The 14,288-nt window shown below is 39.9% G+C and overlaps 1 protein-coding gene across 1 annotated transcript in view; it reads left to right on the top strand.

The window, feature by feature from the left end:
• Positions 1 to 7,817, top strand: part of LOC128438223 (EGF-like repeat and discoidin I-like domain-containing protein 3) — a 111,391-nt gene extending 103,574 nt beyond the window's left edge. The window contains exon 10 of the mRNA XM_053420703.1: positions 4,915 to 7,817. Within this exon, the coding sequence (XP_053276678.1) occupies positions 4,915 to 5,064 (150 nt within the window). The 3' untranslated portion in view covers positions 5,065 to 7,817. The remainder of the gene's footprint in view (positions 1 to 4,914) is intronic.
• Positions 7,818 to 14,288: the final 6,471 nt, after the last annotated feature.

The following is a 14,288-nucleotide window of genomic DNA, read 5'->3' as shown; positions in this document are numbered from 1 at the left end:
CTGGTTTACCACATTTTTTGTAACAACGCCAAAAATAAACTACAAGTTCAACTCAGAAGCTGTTTCGGTAGATGCTGTTAACTTTGACTGGGAATTTTTAATGAGATGACTGGAAGGTGTCATAACCCAGCCTGTGGGCCATGAAAAAGATGTAACACACATGCCATCAATGCCAGCAAAGAATTTATATTTGGACTGTGAGGTGTTTGAGTCAGTACCATCGGGGGTGTAAATGTGGATGTGTGTGAACCATGTGGTGAGAGGTGTTGTAAGGTGTAGAAATAAAGCCAAAATACACCAAGAGGATTTGCAGGCAATGAAAAAAGGGAGAGCCTCAAAACGAGAATAAGAAAAATTCCTGCAAAATATTGAATCAAATAGATTTTGTTGAAATTTGCAAACAGGATTCAGTAAGGCAATAATCCTGATCCCTTGAAAATAAAAATAGGTTTTGTTATCAATTATTTTACTCTAAGTTAAAATGCTTCCAACGTTAACTGGTAAGGTCGAGGCAGTTGTTGGCATCCAATATATTATTAAATGATTTGAACTCCCTGACAGTCATTTGCAGATGATTTGTTGTCATGGATTATCTCATCATGTTGCTAATCCTTTTTTCTTTTTCACAACATTTGTCCTTTTTATGGAGAAACTTCACATTCTGTTCCAGACAGTTTGTTCAGGAGACATTGCCTCTGAGACTGTGCACATCCTCAGACAGTCAAGGAGAGATTCTTGTCATATATCTATCAGCCACTGTTTTCCACGGCCTTCCTGTCCAGCCCCTAACATTTGGATGCCATGCACCCTGGTTGTCACGTTAGACTTGTGGCAACACACCTGGTTGTCGCACATATCTCTATTTCCAATGTCAAATGTATATTGTCCTAGTCTAGCATGTGGTAGAGGGACAAATGAGGTCAACACAAAATGGTTTAGTACGTTTTGGAATTGTATGCTTTGTGCTGGGTTTCAAAACTTGGAACATGGAATGAAGAGGAAATTGAGAGGGCATGTTGGTCCAGCCCAAAGTTCTGGCATAGGAAGAGGAAGCAAGGCTGAGCCCGGGCTGTTTTCAGCTGGGCAGGAGAACAGCTGACTCAGATAAGGGATATCATCATTCAGTGGAACTAACGTTTTATGGAGCGTTTTAGGTCGTCGGAGAGTGTGGCAAAGCTTCTCAGTGGCAAGGCACCAGGAGCGGATGAGATCCATCCGGAAAAGCTCTAGAAATATCTGGGCTGTCTTGGTTTACACTTCTTCAAAGTCACCTGGAGGTTAGGGACAGTGCCTGTGGACTAGCAGACAAACATTGTGGTTAAAAAAATTGCCAATATACCGAAAATTGTAAGTAGCATTGGTACTGTTGTTAGGTTACTTGAGGGGTTAGTGTCATTTTGTTGTGTTCACGGAAAATAATCAAAGACATCCCAGGTGGGTACTGGCCTCTCCCAAGGTTGATCATTGTCACCAAATGTTGATCAAACTATTTCTGTTCTTTGCAGATGATGCGATTCCGTTGGCTTTATCAGACCATGACCTTTTGAATGCAGTGGGGATGTTGGCAGCAGTGACAAGGGTTAACCTTTCAGAGTGTGAGGCCATGATTCTGTGCCTGAAAACAGTGGATTCTCCCCTTCTGACCCGAGGAACCTTGGCTGGTTAGAGGGACATCTGTATTAGTTTGATTGACCTGCTGCTACTTTGATTCATACCTGCATTAGTGGTAGAAAATGAATGGATGGATAGATATTTTACGACCACTAAGTACTTTTATGGGGCAACTTGCGAGGACATGTACAAAGAGAGATGACCTGCCAGTGTAATCCTTGTTCGACTACAGTCTAAACTCAATTCTGCAATTTAGAATGAGAGAAAGAGGAGAAACAGGACAGTAGAGGTTGCGGGAAGAAAGTGATGAAAAAAAATACAGGATGTAAAGCTGCTTTAGTCTGTGGTAGACATCAGAAGTAATGAAAGTAGTCAGCTGTCACATGATTTCAATGTTAGTCCTCAGGAAGTAGCTCACAAAAGGACTAAAATCACTTGCTGAAGGAAGAAAAATCACATGAAAGTAGTCGTGTTAATGAAAACATACACAAGTGCCGGGAAGAGGAAGCAGAGGTTTCATATCTTGTCACATTACTGGATTTTGATCTGGGACAATTACATCTTATAAGTCCAACTGCCATAGAAAATGTCTCACAACCGTATCATTACTGTTTACTGTTTTGTTCATGCTATGGCTTTTATATATTCTCAACAATACTCACTCCTTATATAGATGTATACATTTATGTGTTTCAGTTCGGTAGATTTTATTTAAAAATATAGAATCAAGACAGCAGCATTGGGCTCAAAAGGAAATGAAATTAGCAATTGTAACATTTCCGGTATTTACATTTAACATTTAATATATCCCCTAGAGAAGCTATTATAAGAACAGGTGAATAATTACAAGCAGCCTGAAAATTACTCCAATTCTCTGTGGTTGCAATCACGAAAAGGAAAAGGGGAAGATAATTGCATGATTGTTTCATATTCTTTCAGTTAACTGAAAAGTTAAACTTTTTGGAGAATCGTTAAGTTTAGTTTTCCTCTAACTGTTTAATTTTTTTATTTCACCATTATGTGCTTAGCTCAATCAAATTTATATTTAATTAAAATGTAATAATGCACGCTTCCTTCACATAGAAAAACCACCGTATTTATGTAGCCGTTTGAGAGAAGTCTCCAAAAACAAGAGTGGGCAAGTTTATCAAAAATGTTTTTGTGTCATTCATCGATCAGCTTTTCAACCATTTAGTCTGAATTATTCTATCTAAAAGTGAAGTAAAAAACAACTCAAAGCTTCTTTTTCATGAGTAGACAAAAGGCACATTGATGTTTCCACTAAACTGCACATCATCACAAGTCAAGTTGAGCGGCACCAGCCTCTCCTGGACGAAATTAAAGGATTCCTGTTGTAGCGCTAGAGTTCTGCTCTCTATTTGCTAATGAAGCATTGACACATTTGGTTTGATTAATTCCTCCCTCTGAATTTCATATAAGTTTATATTTCTGTTCATCGCCAAACTCAGAGAAAAATGTCACTTAAAACTTCAATATATCCATCCTTCTGTTTTAGGATGTACATTCTAAAGTCTATTAATTGATGTTCAACCACAAAAAGTAAAAAATGTCTTTCTTCAAATGCCCTCAATGTCATTTTGGTTTACATCCTTTTTGTTGTTACACGTCTTAAAGTAAAACCTTGATATCATGCTTTGACTGTTTAAATCCAGAACCAACAATTATGATTATTTGAATTGAAACTATTGTCAGAGCTGTGCTCTAAAAAAAGGGGTCGACCCCCCCGTCTCCAGCACCTGCTTGGATTAAGCCTGCTGATTTTACATTCCACACAATAGTGAATCCCATTTCATTCCAATTACACAGACATAATAATGTCCGTTTAAATTAAATGATCATATCCTTAATGAAGCAGTCCCAGTAGATACACTTCTTCCTAATATACTTCATTCTACTGTCTATTAAGCTCACACCAAAGCTTCTAATAATCAACAACAGAGCATGTGTCCCAGCATAACAATTATGTTTGTTAATCCTTGAACCAGTGTTTCAGGACCCAGTTAAAGACTCTTGAAGGCCACTGGATTCATATAAAATTGGTTCATACATTGAAACCTCTCTTGACATCTTTAATGGGCTGAATGAAATAAATGTAATAACATTCTCAGTGCTTTTCATAGAAGGAGAGGCCAGTGGGTAACAATGTAGAACACAGGCTGAGGCTCATGTTCGCTGCAACAATGTACGTACAACAAGAGATGTGACCCCAGAGGGCAGTCTAGAGTCAAGAGTTTTAAAAAAACGTGAAAATAACAACGGTGGAGGAGGTGACAATGTACCTCACTGACTCGTGTAGTTGCTCGTCCACAAGTTCAGCAATTGTTGAATTTTTTCCTCGTGTTCTCTGGTCGTCTTGCTGAAAATATTGGCTGCACTGCCCCTCTCGATTTCTGGTGGTACTGCGCCATTTCGTCGGTCTCTTTAGGTTTTTTGAAAGATGTGCACAAATACAGACAAATTGAACGCAGAGTATCGATAGAAGGCCCCGTCCACTTTCTTCAGCATAGTTAATATTAAGCATAAATATGCCTTTTGTCTGTAACACAATATTTCATCAGAATTTGTAGCTAAAACTGGAGGAAACAGGCATTTTGTATTCTAGCAACATTCCTGCCCTCCCCTTACACCCTTCATTTATTGACTCTGTGAAAAATTCTACAGAGGTGAACAAAAATAGGACCTACAGGCATAGGGGTGCGTGTTATTAATGCCGCTCAGTGAGATAAGTAAAAATCAGCGCTACATTTCTGTCCCTAATTCTGGAGGTGAAACTCACAGCGGTGCCACTCTAACAATGCAGACATTTTCTGCGGGGGGGGGGGGGGGGGGGGGTGTGCTCACATGTGTGATGCATAAATGAACAGCAGCGAAAAGAATAAGCCTGAGTTCAGAGATTGTGCCTGTCAGGTTGTACAGGCGGGGTTTGAATCGAAGCTCTGATTAGCTGCACTTCATTACCTGCTCAGGCGTGAGGCCTTGAAGGTAACAAGAGTCTGGAGAAATCAGCTAATAAAAGCCTCATGAATGCTCTGCGCCTGCCTTTTGGTGTGTTTTTTCCTCTATCACAGATATATGTTCACAACTTGCTGACTCCTGAAGCATTGGGTAAACCTTTTTAGAGTCTTAAAATCCCCAGAAGCTTACCGCAGTGTTAAATGACATTTTCTTATTGCGGTTTGTTTTTTTGTCGATCAAATCCAGACAAAAAAAACATCAGTCCTGTGTTTTTGTTGTGTGGCAAAATAAAACTGAATGAAACCCTCCTTGCTGGTGTTTTTACAGGTGTTCCAGGGGAACTTTGACAACGACACGCACAGAAAGAACGTGATCGACCCGCCCATCTACGCTCGGCTCATCCGGATCCTCCCCTGGTCATGGTACGGCAGGATCACTCTGCGTGCCGAGGTCCTCGGATGCACAGTGGAGGAGTGAGGTGCTGTCCTCCATCCTTCTTGCCATCGTTCCCTGCCCCTCCACATACTGGGGTGTCTCGCCCAGTATTTTAAAAATAAACTGTGCAACCTGTAAAAAGAAATCAATTTCCAATGGATTTTTCAAGAATACGTGTTTGGTTGTGGTGGGTTGCTGTTTGTTCTTTTGTACAATGATTTAAAACCTGCCCCTGATCCACTTTTTTTGTCTTTTTGTTCCTCCACTTTGAAACGTGATCCTTGTTTTTTGCTTTCTGAAGATTGACCATCCTGTTGGGAATGAACTTCTGTAATATATACGGCCGGGTTGGGGGGGACGGGCGGGGGTGGAGCCAGGAGAAGGGGGCCTCACTGTGGTTTTACCTTGTTGCCATGGAGGCTATTGTAAAGTGTCACTTTTTAACAAAGATGTGAATTCTGTCCGACGTGATTCATCGGACACGATTAACCGACGTCATTCTCCCATAACTAAGCATAAACAATACGACGTAGAGATCACACGTTGTCACACCCTCAAATATATTTTTACTTGGATTACTACACAAGCTCAAGCCATGCTTTTACCCTAGTGGACACTGGCATTACTACATCAATCAACACACTATTAATGCTCCTGTATTATATGTAAAAGAGAAAGAAGAAATTGCATGGTGCGTGAATTATAAATGTATACTATGACAAATCATTTAAAACCTCTAGCCCTGAGAGCTTTGATTTAGGGACCTATTTTTATCTGCATTTCTAAATAGTTCTGAAACATTAACACACACTGCAAAAGCTTACTGAAGATGGCTGACATGCGAGACAATAAACGAGCTCTGCAGTGAACCTCGGTACTCCAGCGATGACACTAAGGCTTATAGACTGTCTGTAGTTGAACATCTTAATGCTCTCATAAGAAGTTCCCTATTTTTTCTTTTTTAAGTGTATCTCTTTATCACTAAGCTTTTTTCTATATTTGGGATCACTGTTTGTGCTCGTTCCTTTTTGTATTTATTTAGATTTAGTGGTCACAGTTGTCGGAAGCATCCTAATATGTTTTTTAACGTTGTCTTGGAGATCTAAGTTTATTACAATTCAAAAGCTCAGGATAGATGTCGTTCACAGTAGCTCACAACTGTCTTATTTTTTGGGCCAAGATTTCTGTGTTTAATAATTATTTAAATTATGTCCATATGTGGACAATTGAAATAATAAAAGGAGTCCTTTAATTTCTTTACTCCTTTTGAAATGATAAATGACAAGTTAATACATTTCTTCAGAACAGAGCAAATGTCCAAGATTAATAATATATAAATATGTGCAATTCTCTCAAACCTATAACGATGATGAACCGTGGTAACAGTACAGAGAATTTTTAACAGCTTCTTTATTTCAGGGAGTTTAGTCTTTATCAGCATACTGGGAAAAAAATTATACACTACTGAAAAGTGTTTCAGCGTCGGGGATAAAGATGCACTTCAACCGATCGTGTGTTATTTTAGCACCGTCTTCAATAAGGCGGCTGCCGGTGACATCCTGCAGTAAATGAACAGTGCTGCTTGGCTGGTTGAATAAATGGAAGTAAACAGGTACCTGAGGTCTTTCGCAGCGGTTACAAACTTTACAGCCTTTCCTTAGACAGCGTTAAAAATAGGCCTGGATTAGTCTAGTGGTTTCCACTCTTGACTACTTCCCCCAAAGCTCTGGAGTGCTACAATAAGAGCTGGAAGGAGCCGTGTCTACTTCCATGCGTCACGTTTCACTCACTCACTTACCTGTCAGCTTTCAGTCAGTTAACCAGCCAATCTTTTCATGCTGTTGGAAAGGAGTGTTTTAGGTTTGAGATCACAGCACAGCCTCTGTGAGAAAGTAAAAAAAAAATGGAATTGAATGCATCAGCCTATTCAGATTTGATTGACAGACTAGATTAGATAAACAAGCGTGCAAGAGTTATTCTCATCACTTTATATTTAATGAATAAGTCCATTGGAATCAGACGTGTTTTTGGACCGACTTCATCACGCACACTTGTGAAAAAGTGCCGCCAGAGAACATCAGGAAACGTGTCGCCGTCCAAATATTGCAGAGCTCACTTTGCACCGTCGTGTTCCGGGGCTTCTCCAGCTGTCACGCCATGAACACAGTTGTTGTTGTAGTTGACCAGTATTCATATAAAGTCTGAAAACAAAAACTAATGTGGTATCTGGATAAGTGGAACTGACTGTAGCTGATAACATTCTGGTTTGGCAAATGAAAAATATGATATCAAATTATAATGGCCTGATGTGTGTGAAGATCGAAGGGATATGTTAACTTTTGTTATGTTATTGCCGAACTCAGTCTGTACTTCAATGTTACACTGAAAGACTTTGCTGTAACGTGCCAATATGTGAAAATTGTTATTGGTGTAAATCAGTGATTGTCATTCCTTAGGACCGTGGACACAGAATAAGCCTAAACTGATCATTTGTAACAGATCATTTGTCTTGAACATTTTCCACGTTGCTTTCTCTCCAAGTGTCTGTACTTTGACCTGCATCTGCTCTGAGTGATCTTTGTAGTTCCCTTCCTGTGAGCTCTTAACGCAGAGCAGGCCGTCCATAAAGCTCTGAGGAAGTTCTGCATGATTTATGAGTTTGAACGGTTCCGTATAACAAAGATGTCCGCCGGCACATTATGTCCCTGCATATCATAAAAGATCTACAAGCCTTTACTTTGTACTCACCATAGATTGTCTTGTGTATTGTAAAACTTCATCTCAAGGGTTAAAAAAAGGGGGGAGGGGTGTGGGTGGGGGGTGGGGGGTCACAAAATGGAAAACTCATCCTGTCTTTGTATTTCTGCGTCAGCTGTTCACATCTTCTTTCTTACCTCCTCAGTCTGAGTGTCAATCACTATCTAGAACATGTAAATCTGTTAGAGAGCTGGTGTAGGCCTGCAGAGGAGAGTGAGAAACTGTGTACAGTCAAATAAGATGTTGCTTCAAACAAAAGCTCTTTCAGTTTGACAAATAAAAAAAAACATCTGTGAAAAAAAGACTTTGTTGTTTTTAGTTTTCTTTATTCTCAAGTGTTTGTCTTTAAGAAACGTACAGCGTCTTAATTTATTCTGTGCCGACAGTGTAACCTTAACTCAATGTGTGTATGCAACAATAACCAGATTGTAGACTTCTGGTTACACAATAGGTTTACAAATATCATTAAAGCGGTTGATTACTTTCCATTTGTGGAAGCATCAGGTCATGACAAAAATATATTTAAATGAATCAGATAGAGATGTTGTTGGATCAAGCTGACAATATGGTTTTAAAACATCAAGCTGGCATCATTGACTTCCACTGTCTGGCTACAATTAGTGGTTAGGGTGAATTTTCACGACTGTGTCCCAGGGGGTAGAGCGGGTCATCCTGTAATCAGAGAGATCCCAGTCCTGCACATTCCTCATGTCAAAGTGTCCTCGGGCAAGATACTCAACCCCAAGTTGCCCCTGATGCTGTGTCCTTGTAAAAGTGCTGCCTTTTGATGCACTGTATCATGTGTGTGGGTGAATGGTAAAGAAACTGTACTGTAGAGCACTTTGAGTGTCATCAAGACTAGAAAGTGATATAAATATATATATATATATATATATATATATATATATATATATGTGTGTGTGTGTGTGTGTGTGTCTGTGACTTATAAGTCCCTATATAACATGTGTCATTATATTTTAATATGAAGATGTGTTTTACGGTTGGCTGTTACTTTCAGGTTAAGGGCAATATAAGGCATCCACTGACTGCTACAGAGCGCTGGTCCCCTGTTTAGTCACATTTTTATTAAATTAGAACATATCGACATATCGTGTGTGTGTGTGTGTTTGCGTGTGTGTGTGTGTGAGTGTGTGTGTGTGTGTACGTGTGTATGTGTGTGTGTGTCTGTGTATACACAGACCAGTTACCATTTTTACAGGTATGACACAGGGCTGACACACCAGACTTTGTTGTGTAGTAAAAAGTTATGAATGAACCGTCTTTAATTCTACAGTGATATATTAAGATTCAACGAGAACTAGATTTACTCAAATCAAAATATATTAAAAAACGTATGTTTTCCATGTAGGATATTTCTTGATATGATCAACATTTTTTTATCAAATCATTCTCTCAGGTACATGGTAACGTATTGCTCATCTGCTTTTTTACTTGCGATAAATGTTAATGTCCAGGGGAATTTTTAAGTCTTTAATCTGATTCATGTTTGCATCACGTTATAACGGTGGAAGATGAAATGTACAACAATCAGATCACTTGTAATTTCCCTGAAACTGAAGTTAGTGACGCTACTCCACAGTTAAAGTTTTATCAGCTAAAAAAAGCCTCTTTATTTAAAGTGGAAGTGATCTGATCTTTAAGTGGTTATTTTTACTGAATCAAATGAATGCAGAACACAAAACATTTCCCCACTCAGGATGTTTTTTGTCAAAACTGTGAACTTCACATTTCTACTCTTAAATAAATTGAGTCTTTAAAATATTTTGGCGTTTTTTTTAATCTCAGTTTACAGCCCATGTTAAGTAGGATACAGTCTTTCTTTCTAACTCCACTGATGTTAGAAGTATGAAAATTGAACATCGTTGTTTGAGTCTGTGAGATTTGACTGTTTTAGGGCAGCTAGCTGGACAGAACAGATAAGAGATACTTCATTCAAAGCCATGACACTGAGATTATTAGTCTTATCACTTTACAGAGGATTTCATTACATTACCTCAAAGTCTGCAGAACAAAGAAAAGTGCATGAAGATGTTTGAGTTGCCACCCTGGAATGCCCTTTAGATACACTTATTACACATATTAAAAACTGTATACTGAAAATATATATAAAATTAGGCATGATATGAATATATGTTGGCGTCTGTTACTGCACATATCCTACTTTGAATTTGTTTCAAACTGTTATTGCTAGAATTGTCCATGTCTTGTTTATTCATTCTACTTTCTTCTCTCACCTCCAACTTTTGTGCTCACAATCCCTCTGTGTATGTACAACATCTGCTGGCATCATCCTCTGGTTTCAACAAGCTATTGTTTGTGTGTGAGTGGCACTCTGCATAACACAGCAGCCGCACTGTTTACCATCTCAATTTCAACATTTGTGCGGCTATTTGGATTTCTCTCTCTCATCCTTGACCTTTTTACTCCCTTTCCAATTTCACCTCTTCCATTTTTTCTTCATACGACGAGCATAATTCTATTATCACGACCAAAAGACGAGTCATATTTATTCAGGTGACCCGCTGATTAAATTACAAAGTGATTCTCCAGATTGAAGGGTCACTGCCTGGTGTAAAGCTGAGGTGGAATGAGGCAAAGACACGTTAATTTACAAAAGGCCTTTAGTGAAGAAAGGATTTTGTTTCCCCTTCTATGAACAAATATGTGGTGGAGGGACAGAGCTCAATTCTCAAGAGTAACACAGATATTTAGATCATAATGATTCATAAAGGTTGTGTGTAAAATGCCAGACTGAAAGAGCGTGCAGAAAAATTGCCTGCAGACAATGTAATGCAATATAATCCAGATGAAACCTCCATGACTGTCCGTCTGTAAAATGCACAAGAAGCTATTTAAAGCAACGTGTGGAGATTAGAGGTCTTGTTCCCATCAGGAGCGTATCCACCCCGGTGCTGTAAAATGTTATCAATTGAGCAGAAATGAGAGGGCTTGGATCACATTAAATGATCCTCTGCTGCTCCTGTATGTAGCCGACTGGCAGGAGCGGCGGAGGAGGCCAAAGAGAAGTGGAACGAGAGCTTCCCACCTCCTCCTACTGCAGACATAAGACAGACAAAAATCAATTATACATTTCTGTTTAATCGGAATTAAACACAACACGTCTCCACCTTCTCCCGTTGTACAATGAAGCCACATTTTACTGGGTAAGATGTCGTCATGTGCTTCTGACATTATTCGGAGAGGGAGTAGGCGCAGTTATCGTGCTGCAAAGCATGCAGAGGCTCATCATAATGGTTAAAAAAACACTTGGACATATATCACATGTGATGGAACTCCCTACAATGACAGAAACGATTTGTGAGAAAAGAAAAGTATCTTACATGTGCTTTGACCTAGTTTGGTTCATGTCCCGTCTACTCACAAGGAGGAGGCACGGTTTGTGAACAATACTGTATCCAGCCACCAGGGGGCGATCAAAAGGATTTGGGTTCACTGTTGTGGCTCATTCGTGTGCTTAACTTATTATTAAGAAATATCATCATGTCCACAGATAAAATAAATATGTTCTAGCTGGATCTTCTGTGTGAATGTTACAGCAAGTAAAGAAATTACATCATGTGGGACAAATCTCCCCCAATGTGCCTCTTCAGCAACCATTCATGGTTTTTGCTTTTTAGCTCATTCGTAAAAACTGTGATGACAAATATCGGGCCTGAGCCGCAGCTTTTTTATATCTGGAACATTACGGCACCGTCCCACGTTTGCGCTATATATAGTGTCACTTATCATATGGACTAAATTTGTCTGCGTGGCGCTCTGTTTGTCACGATGACTATTGAGGGCAAATGAGTTTCAAGTGCCGCGTGATACCTCCCGCATTATCTTGTTTGTCTTGTCTTTGGGGAGCTTTTTGGCAGAATTGGAGCAGTCCTGTGTGCACCGTTCACCCCCGTGATGAAACTGATGCTAATGTTATTTTGGGTTCACTTATGTTACCTGCAGAACGTTAAGTGGGACAGAAATTACCAGTAAAAAGCTCCTGAAAGCATCAAACTAAACTCTTGTCATTTAGTTTCGAGGTCAGCTTGGATGCCTTCTTCTGTACGCAGTCAGCAGCAGGGGAACTCAGCGACATGATAAAACAAGTTCAGCTTCTGCAAGAAAAGAAGCGCGTGAACCAAAAACTAATATAGTCGAAATAGGCATCACAAGGTCACATTTGGCATTTTGGGTAGATCAGTGCTCCGAAGTCAGACAGGTTTACACATTTTATGAAGGTGCATATCTGGAAGCCGATTTACACAACATTCCTCCCCTGCTATCTTCAGGAGTCGTTATTTGACTGTGTGACATGTGATGAAAGGATGAGATCTGTCTCTCCAAGCTGTTAGTCAGCGGTTATAATAGTTTTTCTTACGTTTTTTTAACAAATCAATCGCAATCATCTTACTTCTGACGATGCAGAATATGTAGGAAATTGTTTTACCAAGCAAATGCACCTTCAATCTTTTTTAACTGGAGGGAAGTCAAAGTGAATGAATCCATATGTTGTACTGTATATCAACAGTGGCTTAAACGCCTGTGTAAAGTGACGAGGCTGCTTCTCACAGCTTCCCCCGGCTTTGCAGAGCACATAGTCTTCCAGCTCAATGTTTTGCTTTGACAGCATCTGCTCTGATTTAATCTTGCAGCTTTAAAGCTGTGGTTGTTAACTCCAGAAGAGTTAGCAGGAGATGCTTTAGAAATATGCAACTGATAAATAACCTCATAAACCTGCCCTGTCTAACAACCGCTAGAGGCTGACATCCCGGTGAGTCGCACACAAACATCTGCCCACTGTCTCTCACGTGAAGCAGATACCTAAAAAAAGGATTAAAAGGTTTCAGGAACAAATGACTAACCCTACTTTACAGCTGCATTGCAGCAAGCAGCTTTTCTCCAATAAACCCTTTTTACCCTGAGCACCACACAGCAGACAGACAAAGGTAACGAGGGCCTCATCATAATTCCAATTAAAGGAAGAAAGAACAGACAAGAATGGATTTTAGCTGTTGGAAATCAAAGTCATCAAATGTTGAAGTGGAAGGAGTGTGAAGGAGAAGACGATGGGCCAAAGAGGGCAAAGTGGTTCCAGTTACAGCTCAGAGGAAGATGGATGAGACCACTAGGGGTGAAGTCCCTGTCCCTCAGTGATGATAGGACTCGATGATGGAGGTGTAAGGAGCTTTGCCGCAGAGACTGTGAAGGATACATGAGCAGAGCTCCAGTGAGTCCACATCAAGAGTCCTGCGCTCGCAGAAGTCACCTCTCTGACGACTTGTACAAAGCTTAATTAGAAATATGCTCCGATCTGCTCTGGACGGTAAGTAATATTTTAGTCCCTTAAACCACATCTGTGGCTTGGTTAGGGCGCTTGACAGACTATTTCTGTGGTGTCCGTTATGCAAATATGGACCAGAACTTCTGGTCCAGAAGTATTATACTGATGACTACATTACAACTTTTACATAAACAAAAGAAAAAACTGAATAGGCATACTATGTTCCCTTTAAACAACATGATTGTATCTGTTCAATTTAATATAATCTGCACTTTGCAAGTCGTGTTTCCATCTTCAACATCTGTTGTAACATTTTCTCCCATGTGTCATTACTCATAGTGCAATACCTGACATGTTGCTTTGATCAAGGAGAGCCATCATGTCAGAGAGTGGTTATGTAATGGTTGTTGTATTCACACAGTTATTTGGATAAAGGTGCCGTGTTTAAACAACCAAATCCATCTTTTCTTGTTGCCACAGGATCTTACTCATCTTATCACAGTGAACTTCACCGGTCGGAGAACTGGGGAACGATCGTTATCGAGTTATCGAGAAACACTTTGATGAGATGTGTGTGAAAAATCAGATTCAGTATTTTCTCGCACCTCACTGTCTTTCTGTCGCTCCGGGGGGGACACACACTTTTCAAGGGCACACACACAATGATCCGGTGACTTTTGAGCAGAGTTTTGGACTTTTGAATAAAATGCGAGTAGTTTTGTAATAATCTATTGCGACTCTGTTGTTGATCCTGTAGGCTGCAGCCTGGATGTCTGGCTCACATCTCAGTCTGGTGGTTCAAATATGAATGCTTCATGCAAACCCTCTGTGGACCCAATTAGAATCAAATAATGCAAACAAAATCCCTCAAGGTTGTAGTAGTGTGGTTTGTATTTGTATCTGCTCTGATGTGTGGACAGGATTGTAGCCTAAAGCATTTCACCGCATAGTTTCTGTAACAACGCGTCTGCTTTGCATCATTTAAAATGAAACACAACAGAACCCGAATATGACACATAGTCAGCCCTTCTCTTTTTTTAAAAGATACATTTTGGGCATGTTTGCTTTTATTAATGAGACAATGTGAGTGTGACATGTAGCAACGGGCTACAAGTTGAACCTGTGGTGTGTCGCAAAGGACTCAGACCATACGTGGGGGTTCTGTAAGCTTGGTTTCCCTGGAACTAAAAACGCAGCAAAAAAATTA

Source organism: Pleuronectes platessa, chromosome 4 (assembly GCF_947347685.1).
Source record: "Pleuronectes platessa chromosome 4, fPlePla1.1, whole genome shotgun sequence".
Classification (NCBI taxonomy): domain Eukaryota; kingdom Metazoa; phylum Chordata; class Actinopteri; order Pleuronectiformes; family Pleuronectidae; genus Pleuronectes; species Pleuronectes platessa.
Note: the sequence above shows the minus strand (reverse complement) of the source record. Positions and strands in the feature narration are given on the sequence as shown.